The 24,992-nt window shown below is 42.5% G+C and overlaps 1 protein-coding gene across 2 annotated transcripts; it reads right to left on the bottom strand.

The window, feature by feature from the left end:
* Positions 1-72: 72 nt before the first annotated feature.
* On the bottom strand, positions 73-24,506 carry LOC106610090 (uncharacterized). 2 transcript variants are annotated; one of them, XM_082978405.1, is made up of 10 exons: positions 24,042-24,503; positions 22,108-22,219; positions 21,810-21,937; positions 13,192-14,970; positions 12,429-12,559; positions 12,097-12,261; positions 6,204-6,359; positions 5,495-5,606; positions 5,125-5,252; positions 73-1,364 (listed from the first exon to the last, which is right to left on the bottom strand). In XM_082978405.1, exons 4-10 carry the CDS (start codon positions 13,472-13,474, stop codon positions 981-983), a joined length of 1,359 nt encoding a protein of 452 aa, XP_082834531.1. In that variant the 5' UTR covers positions 13,475-14,970; positions 21,810-21,937; positions 22,108-22,219; positions 24,042-24,503; the 3' UTR covers positions 73-980. The 2 variants fall into 2 exon arrangements, with proteins under 2 accessions (XP_082834531.1, XP_082834530.1); XM_082978404.1 differs by lacking the exon at positions 73-1,364 and having other exon boundaries at positions 1,598-5,252; positions 24,042-24,506.
* Positions 24,507-24,992: the final 486 nt, after the last annotated feature.

Genomic DNA, 24,992 nt, shown 5'->3' with positions numbered 1-24,992 from the left:
CCATCAGACTGTTAAACAGCCATCACTAACATTGAGTGGCTGCTGCCAACATACTGACTCAACTCAAGCCACTTTAATAATGGGAAAATTGATGTCATCAATTTATCACTTGCCACTTTATATTATTTATATTAGATAATGTTTACATAACCTACATTACTCATCTCATATGTATATACTGGAATCTATACCATCTACTGCATCTTGCCATCTTGATGTAATGTATCACTAGCCACCTTAAACAATGCTGCTTCTTTATATGTTTTCATACCCTACAATACTCATCTCATATGTATATACTGTACTCCATACCATCTATTACATCTTGCCTATGCCTTTCGGCCATCACTCATTTATATATTTTTAATGTGCATATTCATTCCTTTACACTTGTGTGTACAAGGTAGTTGTTGTGGAATTGGTAGATTACTTGTTAGACATTACTGCATGGTCGGAACTAGAAGCACAAGCATTTCGCTACACTTGCATTAACACCTGCTAACCATGTGTATGTGACAAATAAATTTGATTTTGATTTGCTGTGAACGGTTTGATGCGTCTTCACATAGTTTGCATGGGCGAAGCACTTCCCACGCGTAAGGCTTGTCTGCGTCAGTCCTAATGCTCAACTTCCCACATTGTGACGCAATGACACTAGAGGTGGTAGAAGCAGGATCCACCACCCTCAGGTGGTTAGTCTTTGAGCTCCCTCCTTGACCTCTAGTCATTGTTTGGGTGTTGTTAGGATTGTCTGCTGTGTTATAGGCTAGGTACCTCTCGTGGTGAACACCCATCGTGACCCTGTCTGTATTCGTGGGGTAACTATGAGGTAACTGAGGAAGGCTAGACCCAGGCCTTCTATGAACCCAGTCACTAGGCATTAGATGAGACCCTGAAGGAGAAGACAGATTTGCTGATAGAGTAGTGGGAGACACCCCTGGTGGTAGTCTATGTGAAGGCTGAAGCCCAGGGTGACCTGCTCAGTTCATCATGGATACTGTGGTGTTTGTATCATAGGAACAGGAGGGTCTCTCTCTATCAGCCCCAGGCCCTGCTTCATCCCTGCACTGAGACTGTGAAGAGAAGGGTCTGGGCTGCAGACTGGATCCCTGACTGGAGCCTCTGTCTCTCTGATGACCACCAGGACTGAGGTTGTTCAGTCCACCTGTCCACTGGATGTGTTCTATGTAGTGATGGAGTCTCTGTCCCTCGCGGTTGGGTCCTGGTTCTGACTCGGAAAGGAAGAGCGCCGGCTTCTGATCCATGGCCCTGATCCGTTGCCAGGGTTTGTGACCAGCCACTTCATAGGTCCAGTCTCTGCTGCCAGTAACACTGGATATCAGCAGGTTCTCATGGACTGCAGACTGTAAACAAATATTGTTCAGAAGAGCATATAAAGGTTTATATAAGAAACCCTTTGCTGTACACACAGAAACATGACATATTATACAATGTTAACCACAGTGAAGCGTAACTAACACTGATTCAAGAACCTAACAACATGGAGCTATTGGAGTTTATATATATAAAGGTCCAAACAGTCTCTGCAATGATACAAAATGACCAAGTTAGTCAGCAGAATCAATGTACCGGTAGGTTTTAAACAAAATGGCAGAATCATTTTTATTGTACAAAAATGATACGTGACAAGTAGAATAACTTTTCACTATGGGAACACGTGACCATTTCTGTAAATCTGGTACACTCGCTTTGATCAAATTAATTTTAGAATACTTTGGAAAAGGTTCAACATTATATTACACACAGCTTCATGTCAAATAAACATGAATTAAGGCACTATGATTATCTAAAACACCTAAAGGGACAAAGTTTGTCACTTTATCACTTTAGCATTTTTACAGGCACCATCACAACAACCATCATCTACTCTGCCTCATTGTACTCATTCTTTACTCAATTCATCTCATTCAGTTCCCAGCTATGTCCAATACCAACAGAATGAACTACAAACAAACTAACTAGTACTATATTACACAACACTACCAACTGGATACAAACTGGTTAAATCAACATTATTTCAATGGATTTTGACGTGGAATCTACGTGGAAAATACATTGGATTTGAAAAAAGTCAAACATAAAAAAAAACATTTTTACCTTTGAAACAAAGTTATCTTCAACTTATTATCCACTTTAAGAAAAAATACTATAGGCTAGAGAGTTGATCTATCTACAAGCCCAGCCCTGCTTAGCTATTCGTCATTGACTATTACCAACGTGCTATCGTTAGAATGATTGTTGAGAAATGTCCACTTAATAGATTCATTGTTGCTATGGATGTCATTCTAAAGGGTAGGTTAAACAGAGCAAATGAAATGTAACCCTTCTTCATGAATCATATATCATCAATGATGCTATTTAGGCCTATATAGCATTTGGAACGTCATCAACAGCTATTGTTTCAATTCAGCCCAGTGTTAAAGTAAAAATAGACAATAAAAATAGGCCTGCTTTGGTTGGTTTCAAATGGAATCTAGAAGTTAATATATATGTTGGATCAACAGTGAAGAGGCGACTCTGGGATGCTGGCCTTCTAGGCAGAGTTGCAAAGAAAAAGAAACATCTCAAAATGGCCAATAAAAAGAAAAGATTAAGATGGGCAAAAGAACACAGACACTGGACAGAAGAACTCTGCCTAGAAGGCCAGCATCCCGGAGTCACCTCTTCACTGTTGACATTGAGACTGGTGTTTTGTGGGTACTATTTAATGAAGCTGCCAGTTTAGGACTCGTGAGGCATCTGTTGCTCAAACTTGACACTCTAATGTACATGTCCTCTTTCTCAGTTGTGCACTAGGGCCCTCCCACTCCTCTTTCTATTCTGGTTAGAGCCAGTTTGCGCTATTCTGTGAAGGGAGTAGTACACAGCGTTGTATGAGATCTTCAGTTTCTTGGCAATTTCTCGCAAGGAATAGCCTTCATTTCTCAGAACAATAATAGACTGAGGAGTTTAAGAAGAAAGTCCTTTGTTTCTGGCCATTTTGAGCCTGTAATCGAACCCACAAATGCTGACGCTCCAGATACTCAACTAGTCTAAAGAAGGCCAGTTGTATTGCTTCTTTAATCAGAACAACAGTTTTCAGCTGTGCTAACATAATTGCAAAAGGGTTTTCTAATGATCAATTAGCCTTTTAAAATGATAAACTTGGATTCGCTAACACAAAGTGCAATTGGAACACAGGAGTGATGGTTGCTGATAATGGGCCTCTGTACGCCTATGTAGATATTCCATAAAAATAAAAAAGAATCTGCCATTTCCAGCTACAATAGTCATTTACAACATTAACAAAGTCTACACTGTATTTCTGATCAATTTGATGTTATTTTAATGGATAAAAATGTGCTTTTCTTTCAAAAACAAGGACATTTCTAAGTGACCCCAAACTTTTGAACGGTAGTGTATGTTGGCAAACGTTTTATCAAAGAAATAAGGCATGAGAACCCGGGAATCACTGTGTGATAACTAGCTCCTAAGAGCTGTTTCCCCAGCCCTTGGCTTTGCCTTGAGCATAAGAACAGCCCTTAGTCGGGAGTTATCGCAGGATAATTCCAGGGTTCTCATGCCTTATTGCTGAAACAACATCTAGGTTGCTAAGAGAGATATCCGTATAGTCAGCACCAATTTCCAGTTAAGATAGTTGTTTTATGAGATCGCCAGTGTCTCAAGTATGATGGCAATTCCACCACTACAGGACAGCCAGCCTATAGTGGCCACTAGATCTGCACTATCGTCTAGGATTGATGTGCATTCCCGGTAATACACTCGTTTCCCCTGTGGGCTCGTACATAAAGCGTCCCCCATTCAGGCTGCAAAGGCGGGGGGGGGGGGAATATGTGTACTGACACTTAACAAAACATTTTCCACCACTATTTTCAGACACCTTAGGATGTTTGTTACACACTTGGCTGAATGCCAAGTATGTAACATCTTAAGTTGTCCAAAAATAGTGGTCATTTGGTAGTGCTATTAGATCAATCACAGTCATAACACATTAAGTTGTTGTATAAATAAACAATATCAGTATTCCCATTTGAACTTTAGTGTGATTTTAAATGGTTGAAAGCTCAGTGATAACACATAGGTTAACTAAACCAAAAATCTGACAGATTTTTCCATTGGAATTTGGTTTTAGATGGTTGAAAGCATAGTGGTAACACATTGGGAACAAACTTTTAGCTGTCATTTTGAGTAAGTGAAAATAGATCAATGTATATACCAAATATTACCCAATTCTACATGTTGAAATGACGTGGTGTACCCAGTGGGTATACACTATTCATGGGTCATGTGCATTTTCTGCTGGTGTATCCTGAGGTAGCTCCTCTCTGAAAACCTTTTTCCGCAGTGCGTACAGGTGGACGGCCTCTCTCAAGTGTGGACCTTCAGGTGCATCTTGAGATCGTGCTGGCGTGAGAACCTCTTCTCACACTGAGGACAGCTGTAGGGTTTCTCCCCTGTGTGGACTCTCTGGTGCCTCTTCAGGTTGGACGATTGGGAGAAACTAGCCCTGCACAGGTGGCAGCGAAATGGTTTCTCCCCTGTGTGCATCCTCTGGTGGATCTCCATCTGTTTGGGGAAACTGAAGGCTTTCCCACAGAATGAACACGGGAAGCGCTTTTCTTTACTACTGGATCTGCTCATAGCGTTACTACTACTGTCATTTGTCAATGGGCTTGGGTAGCTATTTAGTGTTGAGGCACTGGCATTGTCTGAGGTCTGGTTTAACATTAGGAGGTTGTGAGGAGGATGAAGGCCAGGGCGTGTCTGTGTTGTCGCAGGGTCCATGTTCCAGTCGATAGATCCTATAGAAGGCAGGCTGAAGGCAGCACCTGTTAAGGGGTTAACCTGAGGCTCCATCAGTCTCTCTGAATCACAACTATAGGAGCAGGACGGAACATCGCTTGCTGAGTCTGTTCTCTCCCGCCACATACGGACACCTCCCCGTAGCTGCAGACCAAATCTACGCCTCGCCCTGGTTTCAGCCAGTCTGTTGTCATGGAGACTAAGTTTGGTTGTTGTTTTGTGTTCGACTGTCTTTTTCTGGTTGTGGTTAACAGTGTTGTTCCCCAGCCCAGAGTTGAGGATGCTGTCCCACCCACTGACCTCCACTATATCGCCTCTGGTCCTGGCCTGCTCAGGGATGTTGTCCCCTGGGCCCTTGGCTGCACCCATCTGGGTCTGGGAATCCAAGATGGCCGCCCAGTCTCCTCTGTTAGCCTCCAGCCATCCACCTGCAGGAAGAGGTTAGAAAATATACTTTACGAACATGGCAGAGAGAACTCTATGTATGTAAACATAAGTTATATTGATTTAAGAAAAAACAATCCAGGCAAATTTCTTATCCCACTTAAGATCTATTTTTGATATTTGGTATTTTATTAGGAAAAGCATTCCAAGTGAAGCTGGTTGAGAGAATACCAAGAGTGTATAAAGCTGCATTACTGTACGTAGACTATATTAATTTCTCCTTTACCTTGCTCCCTCATCTTTACTCCACTCAACAGATCAATGCCCTCTGGGGCGTCTTCTAATGGCTCGTCTTTGACTAGCAGCAGATCAGGCTTCCCATCCTCCATGTCTACTGACTGTAAGAGATACAGAGTGAGAGGATGTTGGATCAAGAAATATGATATGAGAACCCTGCTATGGAGCATCTTCTGATTGGTAAATGAGAGATTGCTATGAGTATTATACAAACATGTTAGTTGATCTGATACTATGCAAATGTGTTAGTTCATTTGATTACTTGACACTTTTTAATGGTTTGATAATTCAAAGGCATGGTCCCACACTTAAGACAACATTTACATTTACATTTTAGTCATTTAGCAGACGCTCTTATCCAGAGCGACTTACAGTAGTGAATACATACATTTAATTTCATGCATTTTTTTTTGTTTGTAGTACTGGCCCCCCGTGGGAATCGAACCCACAACCCTGGCGTTGCACACACCATGCTCTACCAACTGAGCTACAGGGAAGGCATGAACATGTATGAAGACCTGGGCCCGTATCCACAAAGAGTCTCAGAGTAGGAGTGCTGATCTAGGATCTTTCCATATAATCTTATTCATTATGATCTAAAAGGCTAAACTGATCCTAGATCAGCACTCCTACTCAGATGCTTTGTGGAATTCGGCCTGGCCTAATACCATTCAGACAGTAGTTCACAGTGGACTCACCTCAGTGAAACTGTGTGTGGTCCTGTGCTGATCAGCTGGTTCCTCTGTGGGTTCAGGAGGAGGTGTAGTCTGGTTGTCCTCCATGACCATGGTCCCCTCAGGGTTCCCCAGACCCTCCTCCTCCTTCACCAGCAGCACCTCTGGACCTTCCTCCTCCTGGAAAAGAGAGGTGTTACAGATTACACAGACATACACTCCCTCAGGTACATACACACAGATAATACACACAGATAATAAACACACTTTAATGATGGATGGGCCATACTTGTGATCATTAGAAACAGTTTAAATTCAAACAGTTGATCTGTCACAAAATGTGCATCAGCTTATTAAAATCATCAATTTACTTGCACGTGATTTGTAGCTGGAATGTAGCTGGTCTCATCAGATAACCTGGTACACATTAGCCCTATGCTAAACCTCACCAGATGACTGATTATTTCCTGGAACAAAATTCCACATCAGCCTATCAAAGATCTTAGACTTTATATCCCCCAACAAATTGTATTTCTTAAAATAGGTCAACCCTGGCCACCACAGTGATATTTTAAACCTACAAATTGGTCTGTAACAACATACGCCAATATTGCATTGATGCATCCTTGACAAGGCTACTAGCTGTTAGTACTAATGTTAGACAATGTTCAGCAATAAAGATGTAGGAGGATTATACAACATGTACGTTTATATTCATATAGTACCAGTCAAAAGTTTGGACACCTACTCATTCCAGGGTTTTTTCTTCATTTTGAATTTTTTCTACATTATAGAATAATCGTGAAGACATCAAAACTATGAAATAACACATGGAATCATGTAGTTACCAAATCAAAATATATTTAATATGAGATTATTTAAAGATGCCACCCTTTGCCTTGATGACAGCTTGGCACATTCTTGGCATTTTCTCAACCAGCTTCATGAAGTAGTCACCTGGAATGCATTTCAATTTACAGGTGTGCCTTCTTAAAAAGTGAATTTGTGGAATTTCTTTCCTTCTTAATGCGTTTGAGCCAATGAGTTGTGTTGTGACAAGGTAGGGGTGGTATACAGAAGAGAGCCTTATTTGGAAAAAAGACCAAGTCCATATTATGTCAAGAACAGCTCAAATAAGCAAAGAGAAACGACAGTTCATCATTTCTTTAAGACATGAAGGCCAGTCAATTCCAGCAAATTAAGAACTTTGAAAGTTTCTTCAAATGCATTCGCAAAATCCATCAAGCGCTATGATGTAACTGGCTCTCATGAGGACCACCACAGGAAAGGAAAACCCAGAGTTACCTCTGCTGCGGAGGATAAGTTCATTAGAGTTAACTGCACCTCAAATTGCAGCCCAAATAAACGCTTCAGAGTTCAAGTAACAGACACATCTCAACATCAACTGTTCAGAGGAGACTGCGTGAATCATGCCATCATGGTCAAATTTATGCTTAGAAACCACAACTAAAGGACACCAATGAGAAGAGACTTGCTTGGGTCAAGAAACACAAGCATTGGGCATTAGACCGGTGGAAATCTGTCCTTTGGTCTGATGAGTCCAAATTGGAGATTTTTGGTTCCAACCGCCGTGTCTTTGTGAGACGCAGAGTAGGTGAACGGATGATGTCCGCATGTGTGGTTCCCACCGTGAAGCATGGTGGTGGTGTGATGGTGCTTTGCTGGTGACAATGTCAGTGATTTATTTATAATTCAAGGCACACTTAACCAGCATGGCTACCACAGCATTGTGCAGCAATACACCATCCCATCTGGTTTGCGCTTAGTGGGACTATCATTTGTTTTTCAACAGGACAATGACCCAACACACCTCCAGGCTGTGTAAGGACTATTTGATCGAGAAGGAGAATGATGTAGTGCCGCATCAGATGACCTGGCCTCCACAATCACCCAACCTCAGCCCATTTGAGATGGTTTGGGATGAGTTGGACCGCAGAGTCAAGGAAAAACAGCCAAAAAGTGCTCAGCATATGTGGGAACTCATTAAAGACTGTTGGAAAAGCATTCCAGTTGAAGCTGGTTGAGAGAATGCCAAGAGTGTGCAAAGCTGTCATCAAGGCAAAGGATGGCAACTTTGAAGAATCTCAAATATAAAATATATTTTGATTTGTTTAACACCTTTTTGGATACTACATGATTTCATAGTTTTGATATCTTCACTATTATTCTACAATGTAGAAAATTGTAAAAAGAAAGAAAAACACTTGAATGAGTAGCCCAAACTTTTGACTGGTACTGTACATTGTTTTTAAAAAAGTCGAAGACACTCGTGGTCTTGTCAAATAGTTGTAATTTACCCTTACTGCAATTACTAATTGGTAGTGTGATCCACTAAATGCACATTTAATTTGAGGAAAAAGCGCTCCACTGTGGGCTCTCAACTCAAATAATGGATATGTGAAAAAGTCGATTATAAAAATGCATCTAAAACATTGTAAATGTAAGCCTACAATTCTTTGTATTATAGCCTATAGTAGCAACGACTATTTATGTAGCAGTGCCAGTAGCCTGTGTGTCGGTCAGCAACAGGGACAAGCTACTCATAAAATGTATTGGTAATCTTCATTTACAAGGTTTTGCCTGCACTTCTCCTCTTCACACAATTAGTGTAAGCCTAATATCTAGCTTCTTACTTTCAGTCGTCTCTATGACTATGAACACACCCTGAAAGCAGTGAATGGTCTTGTGTTACAACCTTATTAATAGGCCTACAGGGTGCAGTAGGATGCGTTGATCAGTTGATTGACAGGTGTATTGTAGAACAGGGCCGGTCCAAGGCATAAGCGGCTTGCGCCCCATGGCAAAATGTGTAGAATTACAGCAACTTGAAAACTGAAATTCTCTCTGCCGTCAAAGGACACAAAATGTTTTGCCGTGAGGTGGTGGGCCCCCCAAACAAATCTTGCTTAGGGCCCCCCAACCAAATCTTGCTTAGGGCCCTCAAAAGCTAGGACCGGCCCTGCTTTAGAAGATAAACAATAAACTTTCCTCTAGTGTGGATGCTCGCCAATGTGGGTTTGAGTCCGGACTCGTGATCAACTTTTGTAAAATAACTAACACTGTTACTGCAATACTGCCATCTGTAGGAAGATCATGAGAGTGCTTGACTTTAAGGTCGCTCTTATGCGCGTGTTTGTTCACCTCAATCTACATCAACATTTATAATTGGCTGATGCAGAACTTGTTCCAGGAAATAATCACTGTCATCTGGTGAGGTTAGCATAGGACTAACGTGTGGAAGGTTATCTGATGGGACCACCTACAATGTAACCTACTACTGCGTGCAAGTAAATTAATGATTTTAATTGGCTAATACATTCAATTTAAACGGTTTCTAATGTTCACAAGTATGGCTCCGGAGTGTTTACCTATTCCCACTATGTTTGAGTCCTATACTGTAGTTACAGAATGACTTCATTGTTGTTAAACCCATCATGGTGACCATAAATATGATGTTGTAGGTAAATATAAGTCAGCTATGATAAGTCAAAAGTCAGACAAACATGGCTAAACTACCTTGTACAGTAGTTGTTAGTGTGTGGGTAGGCACATTTATTTATATTGAAGTGTATAATGCTTATAAAGCGCTGTTGTGTGTATGCAGAATAGGGTGAGATCAGATGTGATGTATACTAAAGAGAGTCTCAATAAAAGTCTTAGAAAAGTCCCATTGTGTTTATTAAACAAACAAATGTTAAATACACCATATGAAAACCACACATACACACGTATCTCTGCGTACCTGGCAGACATCTCAGCTTGGATGTCTGCCCACCACCTCCAGCTCAACCTTGACAAGATGGAACAGCTCTTCCTCCCGGGGAAGGCCTGCCCCGCTCCAAGGTTCATGCTCTACAACATTCGTAAACTACGACCCTTACTCACACAAGTGGAGCAGGCCCTAATCCGAGCAGTTGTCATTTCCCATCTAGACTTCTGAAACTCTGTTGGATGGGCTCCCCTCTTGTGCCATCAAACCCCTGCAACCTATCTAGAACGCTGCAGCCCGCCTGGTGTTCAACCTTCCCAAGTTCTCCCATGTCACCCCGCTCCTCGGCACACTCCACTGGCTTCCAGAAGAAGTTCGTATCCACTTCAAGACCATGATGGTTGCCTACAAAGCAGCAAGTTGAACTGCCCCTCCCTACCTTCAGGCTATGCTCAAACCCCACACCCCAATCCAAGCACTCCATTCTGCCACCTTTGGTCTCTTCACCATCCCACCCTTACGAGTGGTCAGCTCTCGCTCAGACCAGTCAAAGCTCTTCTCTGTCCTGGCACCCCAATGATGGAACCAGCTTCCCCCTGAAGCTAAAACATCAGAGTCGCTGTCAAAAAAGAATGTGTCTTCCTACTAGCACTGACTTTGCTGATAAGTACTTTATTTAGGGAAATGTACTTGCTACGACTGTGTTATGTGGTTGTTTAACCCAGCTTTCTTAAAATGAATGCATTAACTGTAATTCACCGTGGATAAGAGTGCCTGCTAAATTACTAAAATGTACATTTAAAATATGTCTCAATCTGTATGAACATCATATAGCCTACACAGTACAAACACAATATGTAACAGACTTTTTAGGCTTATATATGCCTTATATATCACAATGTCTGGATGCATTATTCTACCCAGGAATATTCAACACTGAAATATGTTACTCTCACTATTCTAAATGCATCTGTAGATGTTCTCTACTGACAATGAAAATTCATCTTTGTCTATAATGCAGGATTTGATCTAAATGTCAGAAGCTATTGAGTGGAATGGTTACTTTCTATGTTATAGAGTGGAATGTTTTTTCTGCTGGTGTATCCTGAGGTAGCTCGTCTCTGAGAACCTCTTCCTGCAGTGTGTACAGGCGAACAGCCTTTTTCCGTGTGGACCTTCAGACGCACCTTTAGCTTGTTCTAGTGGGTGAACCTCTTCTCACACTGGGGGTACCTTTAGGGTTTTCCTTGTGTGGACCCTCTGGTGCCTCTTCAGGCTGGACGAGTGGGAGAAGCGCATCTGACACTGGGTACAGCTGAATGGTTTCTCCCCTGTGTGGACCCTCTGGTGCCTCTTTAAGTCACCAGCCTGGGTGAAGCGCATGTGACACTGGGTACAGCTGAAGGGTTTCACCCCTGTGTGGACCCTCTGGTGGATCTCCACCTTCTGGATGCAGCTGAAGCCTTTGTTACAGAACATGCAGAGGAACCGTTTCTCTTTACTATTTCCTGATGTGGCTCCCCCTCCCTGAGCCTGGGCTCTAGTCCTGTCGTTTGAGTTCAATACCTGATCAAAAAGGACACGGCCGCGTGAATTGGAAGGCCCCATCAACGTGGACACTGGGTCTCGATCCCTGACTGTGTGTAAAGGGGAGTGGGTTGTGACATTTAGATTCGTCTCTAAGCTTTCCCTATAATCTAAGAAATCTCTACCTTGTGAGTGTCCTTCTCCTGAGGGAGTCTCGTCTACATTCCATGTCAGAGGAGCGTCGCCCTCCACTTTTACAGTCACCTCATCTAAGACTATAACCTCCCCTTTCTTATCTAGGCACCCTTCAGAGTATACACTACTACTGTACTGGTTCCAGTCCCCTCTAGACAGATCTGTCTGTGTCTCTAAACCCAAGGATATGTTGCCAGGGTCCATCTCTGTAGTGTAAGAACAAGACAGATCACTGCCAGCCTCTAACGCATCACCTGAGTCTCGATGGGAATTAACTTGAACCGCCCTCGAGCTCAGGTTATCGTAAAGTAAATAATCTGAGCTGGGAACAGGAGGACAGCCCAGTCGCCCCAGCCTCTCTGGGTATGACCTGTGGTCAGATCCTGTGTGCAAAAGCCTTTGTGTTACAGTTAAAGTCTCTGTGTCGGGCTCTGACTTGAGAACGGCGTTCGGAGTTCCACTGACCTCCGTGATGCTGCGTCGGGTCCTGGGCTGGGGCGCAGTGGCGGTGAGGTCCTCCGTGGCTACATGGGACGCTCCAGTCTGGATGTCTCTGCTGTTCCGTGGGTCCTCCTCTCCTTCAGACCTCTCCAGCTTGACCCCAGGACCAACAGCCTCTGCATCTGCAGACTGACACAAGAAGAGAGGAGGTTATTACTGGTAAATTAACAATATCTCAGGGAAGTTTCACAAGCTCCCATATGTTAGATATTTAAGGATGAACATGTAAGCAAATTAATAGCAGAGAGGAGCCATTTGATGTACTATAAATTCTAATGTTACACTGTGACAGTAACCTCAATCACGATAACGTGCTGGGTTGAGGTTCCACTCCCCTCATCAACAGTGATTGGTTGGTCATCTCTACACGCGTTATGTGCCGCTGGCTTCACAAAGCTCCTGTGGCCTCGAGTGAGATGTCCTTCACCTTAGAGAGTGATTGGGGGAAAGGAGTGGTTAAGTTAGGTACTGTCAATGCTCAATGCTATATATATATATTCTTTTTACAATTTAGTCATTTAGCAGACGCTCTTATCCAGAGCGACTTACAGTAGTGAATGCAAACATTTCATACATTTAATTTCAAGCATTTTTTGTTGTTGTTGTGTGTACTGGCCCCCGTGGGAATCAAACCCACAACCCTGCTGTTGCACACACCATGCTGGCGTTGCAAACACCATGCTCTACCAACTGAGCCACAGGGAAGCTATATTGTAGATCGTTGAAACTGTCTTGGATATAAGCTAACACTTCTTATAACTTCTTGATATACTATTTATTGTTCTATGCATCATGTTATTTTAATTGAGTTTGACAACAGGACATGCAGTAAATCCTGAATCTGGTTAGAATATAATATTTTGTCCTAGTGCAAGAAGCCTGGTCCCCCAAATGTGTTATATATATATATTTTTTTTTTGCAAGCTGGCAAGGTAAACAGGGTAAGTATTGCATACTATCCAAACACTGACCAAGATCCAATTCTGGGTCACACATCTGAACACATGCGCAGAGAGGAACGGGGCGACAGCCTCGGCCTTCGGCAACATCAAAATGTACCTCTTGACATTCCTCTGTATCGGTCGAGGATCTTGACACTACTGGGACGACTGGCGAGGACGCGCTCTCGCGCTGTCTTCTCTGCGCGCTCCCGTGCCATCTTCAGTTCCAGTAGCTGTAGTTTCCTCCGCAATCCCCGGTTTTCTTTATGGCTTTGAGTTATTTCCAAACGAAACACTGCATAGTCGTCGTCTACGAGTTTACAGATGTCTGCCACGGCTGAATTTGCTAGTACCTCCATGATGGAGGCTATTTGAGTGTGAAAAACCATACAGTTAGCCATTGTTAGCAGTTCTAGGTAACGCGCTTGCTAGCTATCAACCAAGTCCTGTCTCAAACGCGAATTAAACACTACCTGAGGTAACTAATGTAATGCTGTGCAGTTAAATTAGTCATTTTAAGTTCCACGCTGTTAATAAACGTCTAAATAACAACAAAAACGCTTTCGTGGAATGTGTTCTTGGTCTCTTTTCACTTCCGTTTACACTGAAGTAAAAGGATCTCATGGGTTGGCGTCATGGTGCAAAGGGTGTGGTTAATTGAAAAGTTATGCGCGCTGTTCTTTGAAATACGGTACTGCTTATTACGTTATACATCAAATCTCCTATTAATGATCACTATATTTCAAGGTCAGACCAGACTTGTTTAGAAAGAACACGGTGTCAGCAAGAATAGAGTAGAAAATGACTTTATTACGTCTACTAAGTAAAGTAACTATTCAGTTGTGCTTGAACTAGCCTAGGTTTACAGTCTCTCTAAAAACAGATTTACACAAGCCTGTTTCAAATGACAAGTTTACAAAGGATTAATGAGGGGTATGTGGTTAATTACTCTCTTACCTCAAGACACTTCACATGATAACTATAATATTTCAGATAAAGAATAGTTCCCGGATATCCCCTGCTTACATCTCAAGCCACACTGCTACAATTTCTCCCCATTGTGGACACTCCTATGTCTGATAAGGCTAGTTAGGAAGGAGAATCTCTTGTAACATAGTTTGCACTTGAAGGGCTTGTCCTTGGTGTGAACGGTTTGATGAGTCTTCACATAGTACGCATGAGCGAAGCGTTTTCCACATGTGGGGCAGGCGTACGGCTTGTCGGCGTCAGTCGTAATGCTCGACTTCCCACATTGTGACGCAATGACACTAGAGGTGGTAGAAGCAGGATCCACCACACTCAGGTGGTTAGTCTTTGAGCTCCCTCCTTGACCTCTAGTCATTGTTTGTGTGTTGTTGGTATTGTGTGCTGTGTTATAGGCTAGGAACCTCTCGTGGTGAACGCCCATCATGACCCTGTCTGTATTCGTGGGGTAACCATGAGGTAATTGAGGAAGGCTAGACCCAGGTCTTCTATGAACCCAGTCACTAGGCATTAGATGAGACCCTGAAGGAGAAGACAGACTTGCTGATAGACTACCACCAAGGGGGTCTCCCACCACTCTCTGTGAAGGCTGAAACCTAGGGTGACCTGCTCTGTTCATCATGGATACTGTGGTGTTTGTATCATAGGAACAGGAGGGTCTCTCTCTATCAGTTCCGTCTCTCTGATGACCATCAGGACTGGGGTGGTTTAGTCCACCTGTCCACTGCTTGTGTTCTATGTAGTGGAGTCTCTGTCCCTCGCGGTTGGGTCCTGGTTCTGACGAGGAAAGGAAGAGCAATGGTTCCTGATCCATGGTCCTGATCTGGTGCCAGGGTTTGTGACCAGCCGCTTCATAGGTCCAGTCTCTCCTGCCAGTAACATCAGATATCAGTAGGTCCTCATGGACTGGAGACTGTAAATAAAGATTGTTCAGAAGAGCATTTAAAGGTTTATATAAGAAACTCTTTCCTGTCCACACAAACATGACAAGACATAAAATGTTAACCACAGTCAAGCCCATCTCTAACACTGTGATTCAATAACCTAACAATATGGAGCTATTGGGAGTTTATTATATACACACACACACACACACACACACAGTGGGGGGAAAAAGTATTTGATCCCCTTGCTGATTTTGTACGTTTGCCCACTGACAAAGAAAGGATCAGTCTATAATTTTAATGGTAGGTTTATTTGAACAGTGAGAGACAGAATAACAACAAAAATATCCTGAAAAAAGCATGTCAGAAATGTTATAAATTGATTTGCATTTTAATGAGGGAAATAAGTATTTTACCCCCTCTCAATCAGAAAGATTTCTGGCTCCCAGGTGTCTTTTATACAGGTAACGAGCTGAGATTAGGAGCACACTCTTAAAGGGAGTGCTCTTAACCGCAGCTTGTTACCTGTAAAAAAGACACCTGTCCACAGAAGCAATCAATCAGATTCCAAACTCTCCAACATGGCCAAGACCAAAGAGCTCTCCAAGGATGTCAGGGACAAGATTGTAGACCTACACAAGGCTGGAATGGGCTACAAGACCATCGCCAAGCAGCTTGGTGAGAAGGTGACAACATTTGGTGCGATTATTCGCAAATGGAAGAAACACAAAAGAACTGTCAATCTCCCTCGGCCTGGGGCTCCATGCAAGATCTCACCTCGTGGAGTTGCAATGATCATGAGAACGGTGAGGAATCAGCCCAGAACTACACGGGAGGATCTTGTCAATGATCTCAAGGCAGCTGGGACCATAGTCACCAAGAAAACAATTGGTAACACAATACGCCATGAAGGACTGAAATCCTGCAGCGCCTGCAAGGTCCCCCTGCTCAAGAATACATATACATGCCCGTCTGAAGTTTGCCAATGAACATCTGAATGACTCAGAGGACAACTGGTGAAAGTGTTGTGGTCAGATGAGACCAAAATGGAGCTCTTTGACATCAACTCAACTCGCCGTGTTTGGAGGAGGAGGATTGCTGCCTATGACCCCAAGAACACCATCTCCACCGTCAAACATGGAGGTGGAAACATGCTTTGGGGGTGTTTTTCTGCTAAGGGGACAGGACAACTTCACCGCATCATTTGACGGGGCCATGTACTGTCAAATCTTGGGTGAGAACCTCCTTCCCTCAGCCAGGGCATTGAAAATGGGTTGTGGATGGGTATGCCAGCATGACAATGACCCAAAACACACGGCCAAGGCAACAAAGGAGTGGCTCAAGAAGAAGCACATTAAGGTCCTGGAGTGGCCTAGCCAGTCTCCAGACCTTAATCCCATAGAAAATCTGTGGAGGGAGCTGAAGGTTCGAGTTGCCAAACGTCAGCCTCGAAACCTTAATGACTTGGAGAAGATCTGCAAAGAGGAGTGGGACAAAATCCCTCCTGAGATGTGTGCAAACCTGGTGGCCAACTACAAGAAAAGTCTGACCTCTGATTGCCAACAAGGGTTTTCCCACCAAGTACTAAGTCATGTTTTGCAGAGGGGTCAAATACTTATTTCCCTCATTAAAATGCAAATCCTTTTATAACATTTTTGACATGCGTTTTGGGGGATTTTTTTGTTGTTATTCTGTCTCTCACTGTTCAAATAAACCTACCATTTAAAATTATAGACTGATGATTTCTTTGTAAGTGGGCAAACGTACAAAATCAGCAGGGGATCAAATACTTTTCCCCCCCACTGTATATATATATATAAACTCAGCACATTAAAGAAACGTCATCTCACTGTCAACTGCGTTTATTGTCAGCAAACTTAACGTGTAAATATTTGTATGAACATAAGATTCAACAGACAAACTGAACCAGTTCCACAAACATGTGACTAACAGAAATGGAATAATGTGTCCTTGAACAAAGGGGGTGAAAATAAAAAGTAATAGTCAGTATCTGGTGTGGCCACCAGCTGCATTAAGTAGTGCAGTGCATCTCCTCCTCATGGACTGCACCAGATTTGCCAGTTCTTGCTGTGAGATGTTACCCCACTCTTCCACCAAGGCACCTGCAAGTTCCCAGACATTTCTGGGGGGGAATGGCCCTAGCCCTCACCCTCCGATCCAACAGGTCCCAGACGTGCTCAATGGGATTGAGATCCGGGCTCTTCGCTGGCCATGGCAGAACACTGACATTCCTGTCTTGCAGGAAATCACGCACAGAACGAGCAGTATGGCTGGTGGCATTGTCATGCTGGAGGGTCATGACAAGATGAGCCTGCAGGAAGGGTACCACATGAGGGAGGAGGATGTCTTCCCTGTAACGCACAGCGTTGAGATTGTCTGCAATGACAACAAGCTCAGTCCGATGATGCTGTGACACACCGCCCCAGACCATGACGGACCCTCCACCTCCAAATCGCTCCCACTCCAGAGTACAGGCCTCGGTGTAACGCTCATTCCTTCAACGAAAAACGCAAATCCGACCATCACCCCTGGTGAGACAAAAACATGATTTGTCAGTGAAGAGCACTTTTTGCCAGTCCTGTCTGGTCCAGCGACGGTGGGTTTGTGCCCATAGGTGACGTTGCTGCCGGTGATGTCTGGTGAGGACCTGCCTTACAACAGGCCTAGAAGTCCTCAGTCCAGCCTCTCTCAGCCTATTGCAGACAGTCTGAGCACTGATGGAGGGATTGTACGTTCCTGGTGTAACTCGGGCAGCTGTTGTTGCCATCCTGTACCTGTCCCGCAGGTGTGATGTTTGGATGTACAGATCCTGTGCAGGTGTTGTTACATGTGGTCTGCCACTGCGAGGGCGATCAGCTGTCCGTCCTGTCTCCCTGTAGCGCTGTCTTAGGCAGCGCTACACAGTACGGACATTCACAGTACGGACATTGCAATTTATTGCCCTGGCCACATCTGCAGTCCTCATGCCTCCTTGCAGCATGCCTAAGGCACGTTCACGCAGATGAGCAGGGACCCTGGGCATCTTTCTTTTGGTGTTTTTCAGAGTCAGTAGAAAGGCCTCTTTAGTGTCCTAAGTTTTCATAACTGTGACCTTAATTGCCTACCGTCTGTAAGCTGTTAGTGTCTTAACGACCGTTCCACAGGTGCATGTTCATTAATTGTTTATGGTTCATTGAACAAGCATGGGAAACAGTGTTTAAACCCTTTACAAAGAAGATCTGTGAAGTTATTTGGATTTTTATGAATTATTTTGAAAGACTGAAAAAGGGACATTTCTTTTTTTGCCAAGTTAAATACAGAGACAGACAGACATAAGTCCAAACAGTCTGCAAATGATACAAAATAACCAAGTTAGTCAGCAGAGTCAATTTAGTATTTCTTTTCAACAAAATGGCATTAGAATCATTTTTATGATTGCACAAAACAATACATGACAAGTAGAATAACTTCTACCTATGGTAACCTCGCTTTGATCAAATTAATTTTAGAATACTTTGGAAAAGGTTCAACATTACACACAGCTTCATGTCAAATAAACATGAATTAAGGCACTATGATTATCTAAAACACCTAAAGGGACAAAGTTTGTAAAAATGATGAAAAGTGACACCATCACATCTACTCTGATTCATCATACTCATTCTTTCCTCAGTTTATCTCATCCAGTTCCCAGCTACATCCAACACCAACAGAATGAACTACAAACAAACTAACTAGTACTACATTACATGTCACTACCCACTGGGCACAAACTGGTTAAATCAATCTTGTTTCAACATCATTTGTCAAAGTATTTAGACATGGAATCTACGTGGAAAATACATTGGATTTGAAACAAGTCATGAATGTATAATTGTTTTTATTTTTACCTTTGAAACAAAGTCATGTTCAACGTAATATCCACTATAAGAAAAACATTTTTAAACAATAGTCTGGGCAGCACCTACTACTAGAGAGTTGATCTATCTACAAGCTCAGCCCTACTTTGCTTGATATTCATCATTGACTATTACTTTTAAAAATTCCCTGTCTTAGGTCAGTTAGGATCACCACTTTATTTTAAGAATGTGAAATGTCAGAATAATAGTAGACAGAATGATTTATTTCAGCTTTAATTTCTTTCATCACATTCCCAGTGGGTCAGAAGTTTAGTATTTGGTAGCATTGCCTTTAAATTGTTTAACTTGGGTCAAACGTTTTGGGTAGCCTTCCACAAGCTTCCCACAATAGGTTGGGTGAATTTTTGGCCCATTCCGAATTTTGGACCAGTCAGGTTTGTAGGCCTCCTTGCTCGCACACACTTTTTCAGTTCTGCCCACAAAGTCTTTTTTATGGTGGTTTTAGAGCAGTGGCTTCTTCTTTGCTGAGCGGCCTTTCACGTTGTGTCGATATAGGACTCCTTTTACTGTGGATATAGATACTTTTGTACCCGTTTCCTCCAGCATCTTCACAAGGTCCTTTGCTGTTGTTCTGGGATTGATTTGCACTTTTCGCACCAAAGTACATTCCTGAGTACTCCTTCCTGAGTGGTATGATGGCTGCTTGGTCCCATGGTGTTTATACTTGCGTATTATTGTTTGTACAGATGAACGTGGTACCTCTAGGCATTTGGAAATTGCTCCCAAGGATGAACCAGACTTGTGGAGGTCTACAATTTTTTTTTCTTGAGTTCTTGGCTGATTTCTTTTGATTTCCCATGATGTCAAGCAAAGAGGCACTGAGTTTGAAGGTAGTCCTTGAAATACATCCACAGGTACACCTCCAATTGACGACTCAAATGATGTCAATTAGCCTATCAGAAGCTTCTAAAGCCATGACATTATTTTCTGGAATTTTCCAAGCTGTTTAAAGGCACAGTCAACTTAGTGTATGTAAACTTCTGACCCACTGGAATTGTGATACAACGAATTATAAGAGAAATAATCTGTCGGTAAACAATTGTTGGAAAAATAACTTATGTCATGCTCAAAGTAGATGTCCTAACCGACTTGCCAAAACTATAGTGTGTTAACAAGACATTTGTGGAGTGGTTGAAAAACAAGGTTTAATGACTCCAACCTAAGTGTATGTAAACTACCGACTTCAACTATATATGTTGACAAATGTTTTATGAAAGAAATAAGGCATGAGAACCCGGGAATCACTGTGTGATAACTAGCTCCTAAGAGCTGTTTCCCCAGCCCTTGGCTTTGCCTTGAGCATAAGAACAGCCCTTAGTCGGGAGTTATCACAGGATAATTCCCGGGTTCTCATGCCTTATTGCTGAAACAACATCTAGGTTGCTAAGAGAGATATCCGTATAGTCAGCACCAATTTCCAGTTAAGATAGTTGTTTTATGAGATCGCCAGTGTCTCAAGTATGATGGCAATTCCACCACTACAGGACAGCCAGCCTATAGTGGCCACTAGATCTGCACTATCGTCTAGGATTGATGTGCATTCCCGGTAATACACTCGTTTCCCCTGTGGGCTCGTACATAAAGCGTCCCCCATTCAGGCTGCAAAGGCATAATTTTCCTCCTTAACTAGCTTTAAATGGTGAGCCGCGGGGGGTGGGGGGGGGGATATGTGTACTGACTAAATAAAACAACATTTTGCATCACTATTTTCAGACACCTTAGGATGTTACACACTTGGTCGACAACATCTTAAGTTGTCCAAAAATAGAGGTCATTTGGTAGTGCTATTAGATCAATCACAGTCATAACACATTAAGTTGTTGTATAAATAAATATCTGACATTGTATTCCCATGGTTGAAAGCTCAGTGATAACACAACTGACAACTAAACCAAAAATCTGACATAGATTTTTCCATTGGAATTTGGTTTTACTTTTCGATGGTTGAAATCATATTGATAACACATTGGGAATTCAACAAACTATTAGCTGTCATTTTAAGTAGTTGAAAATAGATTGGAATCTCATTGATCAATGTATCTACCAAGTATCTACCAAATATTACCCAATTCTACATGTTGAAATGACGTGGTGTACCCAGTGGGTATACACTATTCATGGGTCATGTGCATTTTCTGCTGGTGTATCCTGAGGTAGCTCCTCTCTGAAAACCTTTTTCCGCAGTGCGTACAGGTGGACGGCCTCTCTCAAGTGTGGACCTTCAGGTGCATCTTGAGATCGTGCTGGCGTGAGAACCTCTTCTCACACTGGGGACAGCTGTAGGGTTTCTCCCCTGTGTGGACTCTCTGGTGCCTCTTCAGGTTGGACGAATGGGAGAAACTAGCCCGGCAAAGGTGGCAGCCAAATGGTTTCTCCCCTGTGTGCATCCTCTGGTGGATCTCCATCTGTTTGGGGAAACTGAAGGCTTTCCCACAGAATGAACACGGGAAGCGCTTTTCTTTACTACTGGATCTGCTCATAGCGTTACTACTACTGTCATTTGTCTGTGGGCTTGTGTAGCTATTTAGAGTTGAGGCACTGGCATTGTCTGAGGTCTGGTTTAACATTAGGAGGGTGTGAGGAGGATGAAGGCCAGGGAGTGTCTGTGTTGTCACAGGGTCCATGTTCCAGTTGATAGATCCTATAGAAGGCAGGCTGAAGGCAGCACCTGTTAGGGGGTTAACCTGAGGCTCCATCAGTCTCTCTGAATCACAACTATAGGAGCAGGACGGAGCATCACTAGCCGAGTCTGTGTCTGTTCTCTCTCGCCACATACGAGCACCTCCCCATCCCCGCAGACCAAATCTACACCTCGCCCTGGTCTCAGCCAGTCTGTTGTCATGGAGACTAAGTTTGGTTGTTGTTTTGTGTTCGACTGTCTGTTTCTGGTTGTGATTAACAGTGTTGTTCCCCAGCCCAGAGTTGAGCACGCTGTCCCATCCACTGACCTCCACTATGTTGCCTCTAGTCTTGTCCTGCTCAGTGACATTGTCCCCTGGGCCCTTGGCTGCACCAGTCTGGTTCTGGGAATCCAAGATGGCCGCCCAGTCTCCTCTGTTAGCCTCCAGCCAATCACCTGCAGGAAGAGGTTAAAAAAGATACTTTACATATGGAGTTTGAGTCAAGTTCATACGTTAGTTATATTGATTTGATTTAATGAATGAAGAAAAAAACTATAGCCAGATGCATCACTATTCCCATTGAAAATCTATTACTGTATGTAGGCTATATGTATTTCTCCCTTACCTTGCTCCCCCATCTTTAGTCCACTCAGCAGATCAATGCTCTCTGGTTCATCTTCTATTGTCTCCTCTTTGACCAGCAGCAGATCAGGCTTCCCATCCTCCATGTCTACTGACTGTAAGAGATACAGAGTGAGAGGATGTTGGATCAAGAAATCTGATATGAGCACCCTGCTATGGAGCATCTTCTGATTGGGCTATGAGGGACTGCTATGAATACTATGTAAATGTGTTAGTTCATTTGATTACTTGACACTCTTTAATGATTTGATATTTCAAAGGCATGATCCCACACTTAAAACCTGTTGGGGCTAGGGGGCAGTATTGAGACATTTTGAAAAAAATATGTGCCCATTTTTAACTGCCTCCTACACCAACTCAGAAGCTAGGATATGCATATTATTAACACATTCGGATAGAAAACACTCTGAATTTTCTAAAACAGTTTGAATGGTGTCTGTAAGTATAACAAAACTCATATTGCAGGCAAAAACCTGTGAAAAATAAATTTTAAAAAATGTGAATTTTGTGACTGTACTATTTAGTGTCATTGTTTTATAGATACCATAGTGAGAAAGGATTCATTTCGCAACTCCTACGGCTTCCACTAGATGTCAACGATCTTTATAAAGTTGTTTGGAGCGTCTATGATAAACAGAGAGCAAATTAGAATGCAAGGAAGTTGACATGTCGTCACTTCATTTTTTTGCGCCTGCGCATAAATCTGAGAAGCGTGAGTTTGTCATAATTGTTTATCTAGACATAGGATTGGTTGTGTGAAAATATTACTGATGTTTAACGTTAAAAAAATTGACCAAAAGATTAATGCTAAACAACGTTTGACATGTTTGAACGAACGTAAATAGATTATTTACTAGGTTTTTTTAGCTTTTCGGCGTGATTTTACACCCCCCCCACCACGTTTTGTGGGAGCATAATGAACGCTAACTACTTGGTGTTATTTGGACATAAATTATGAACTTTGTCAAAAGAAACCACATTTGTTCCGGACCTGGGATTCCTGGCAGTGCCTTCTGATGGAGATAATCAAAGGTAAGGGGATATTTACAATGTTATTATCGATATTAGATGATGCTAACTGTATAGCATAGCTTATTGTTCTTAGCATAGCACCCCGTTTATTGCAAAATCTGATTTCCCAGTAAAGTTATTTTGAGATCTGGCCATTCGGTAGCAATTACGAGATGATAATATATTATTCTTTGAATGACAATATTATAATTTACCAATGTTTTCGAATAGTAATTTTGTTATGTTCACCGGAAGCATTTCAGAGAAGAAAAAAATCGGAATTTCACGCTACTGTAAAATGCTGTTTTTGGATATAAATATGAACTTGATGGAACAAAAAATGCATGTATTGTATAACATAATGTCCTAGGAGTGTCATCTGATGGAGATTGTCAAAGGTTGGTGCATAATTTTAGCTGGTTTCTGCTTTTGGTGACGCCTGACCTTGAATTGAAACTGGATGTTTGTACTTTTGTGGCTATGTACTGTCCTAACATAATCTAACTTTATGCTTTTGCGGTAAAGCCTCTTTGAAAATCGAACAATGTGGTTAGATTAAGGAGATGTTTATCTTTTAAATTGTGTAAAATAGTTGATTGTTTGAGAAATTGAAATTATTAGATTTTTGATGTTTTGAATTTCCAGCCTTGTTAGCAATCCCGTCTCGGGGTTCATTGCTAACCTGTAGCCCCAACAGGTTATTAATAAGACAACATGTATGAAGACCTGGGCCCGTATCCACAAAGAGTATCAGAGTAGGAGTGCTGATCTAGGATCTTTCCATATAATCTTATTCATTATGATCCAAAAGGCTAAACTGATCCTAGATCAGCACTCCTACTCAGATGCTTTGTGGAATACGGCCTGGCCTAATACCATTCAGACAGTAGTTCATAGTGTGCTCACCTCAGTGAGACTGCGTGTGGTCCTGTGCTGCTCAGCTGGTTCCTCTGTGGGTTCAGGAGGAGGTGTAGTCTGGTTGTCCTCCATGACCATGGTCCCCTCAGGGTTCCCCAGATCCCTCCTCACACCCCTCCTCCTTCACCAGCAGCACCTCTGGTCCCTCCTCCTCCTCCTGGAAGAAAGAGGTGTTACAGATTACACAGACATACACTCCCTCAGGTACATACACACAGATAATAAACACACTTTAATGATGGATGGGCCATACTTGTGATCATTAGAAACAGTTTCAATTCAAACAGTTGATCTGTCAAAAAATGTGCATCAGCTTATTAAAATCATCAATTTACTTGCACGTGATTTGTAGCTGGAATGTAGCTGGTCTCATCAGATAACCTGGTACACATTAGCCCTATGCTAAACCTCACCAGATGACTGACTATTTCCTGGAACAAAATTCCACATCAGCCTATCAAAGATCTTAGACTTTATATCCACCAACAAATTGTATTTCTTAACATAGGTCAACCCTGGCCACCACAGTGATATTTTAAACCTACAAATTCAAGGTCGGCTTTTGTTCCGTAACAACATACGCCAATATTGCATTGATGCATCCTTGACAAGGCTACTAGCTGTTAGTACTAATGTTAGACAATGTTCAGCAATAAAGATGTAGGTTATACAACATGTAAGTTAATATTCATTCATCGTTTTAACAAAAGGTTGAAGATGCTCGTGGTCTTGTCAAATAGTTGTAATTTACCCTTACTGCCATCATTAATTGGTGGTGTGATCCACTAAGGCAGTAAGCCCAGAGATGGCAAGGTACGATGGCCGCGAGTTCGAATCCCCCTCAGGGCAAGGATTTCATTTATGGAAATAGCGCTCCACTGTTGGCCCTCGACTCAAATAACGCATATGTGAAAAAGTAGATTATAAAAATGCATCTAA

The sequence above is a fragment of the Salmo salar genome, chromosome 08 (genome assembly GCF_965601325.2).
Source record: "Salmo salar chromosome 08, fSalSal1, whole genome shotgun sequence".
NCBI lineage: Eukaryota > Metazoa > Chordata > Actinopteri > Salmoniformes > Salmonidae > Salmo > Salmo salar.
The sequence above is the reverse complement of the archived record's forward strand: the minus strand, read 5'-3'. Positions and strand labels throughout refer to the sequence as shown.

What these genes read in the sequence shown, in the direction of transcription:
- LOC106610090 (XM_082978404.1), bottom strand. Translation starts at nt 13,474, where the DNA reads ATGGCTAACTGTATGGTTTTTCACACTCAAATAGCCTCCATCATGGAG. An exon ending in AGCACGTTATCGTGATTGAG is followed by an intron (nt 12,262 to 12,428) that starts GTTACTGTCACA and finishes TTCTTGTGTCAG; the next exon opens with TCTGCAGATGCAGAGGCTGT. An exon ending in CCCGACGCAGCATCACGGAG is followed by an intron (nt 6,360 to 12,096) that starts GTCAGTGGAACT and finishes TCTCTTTTCCAG; the next exon opens with GAGGAGGAAGGTCCAGAGGT.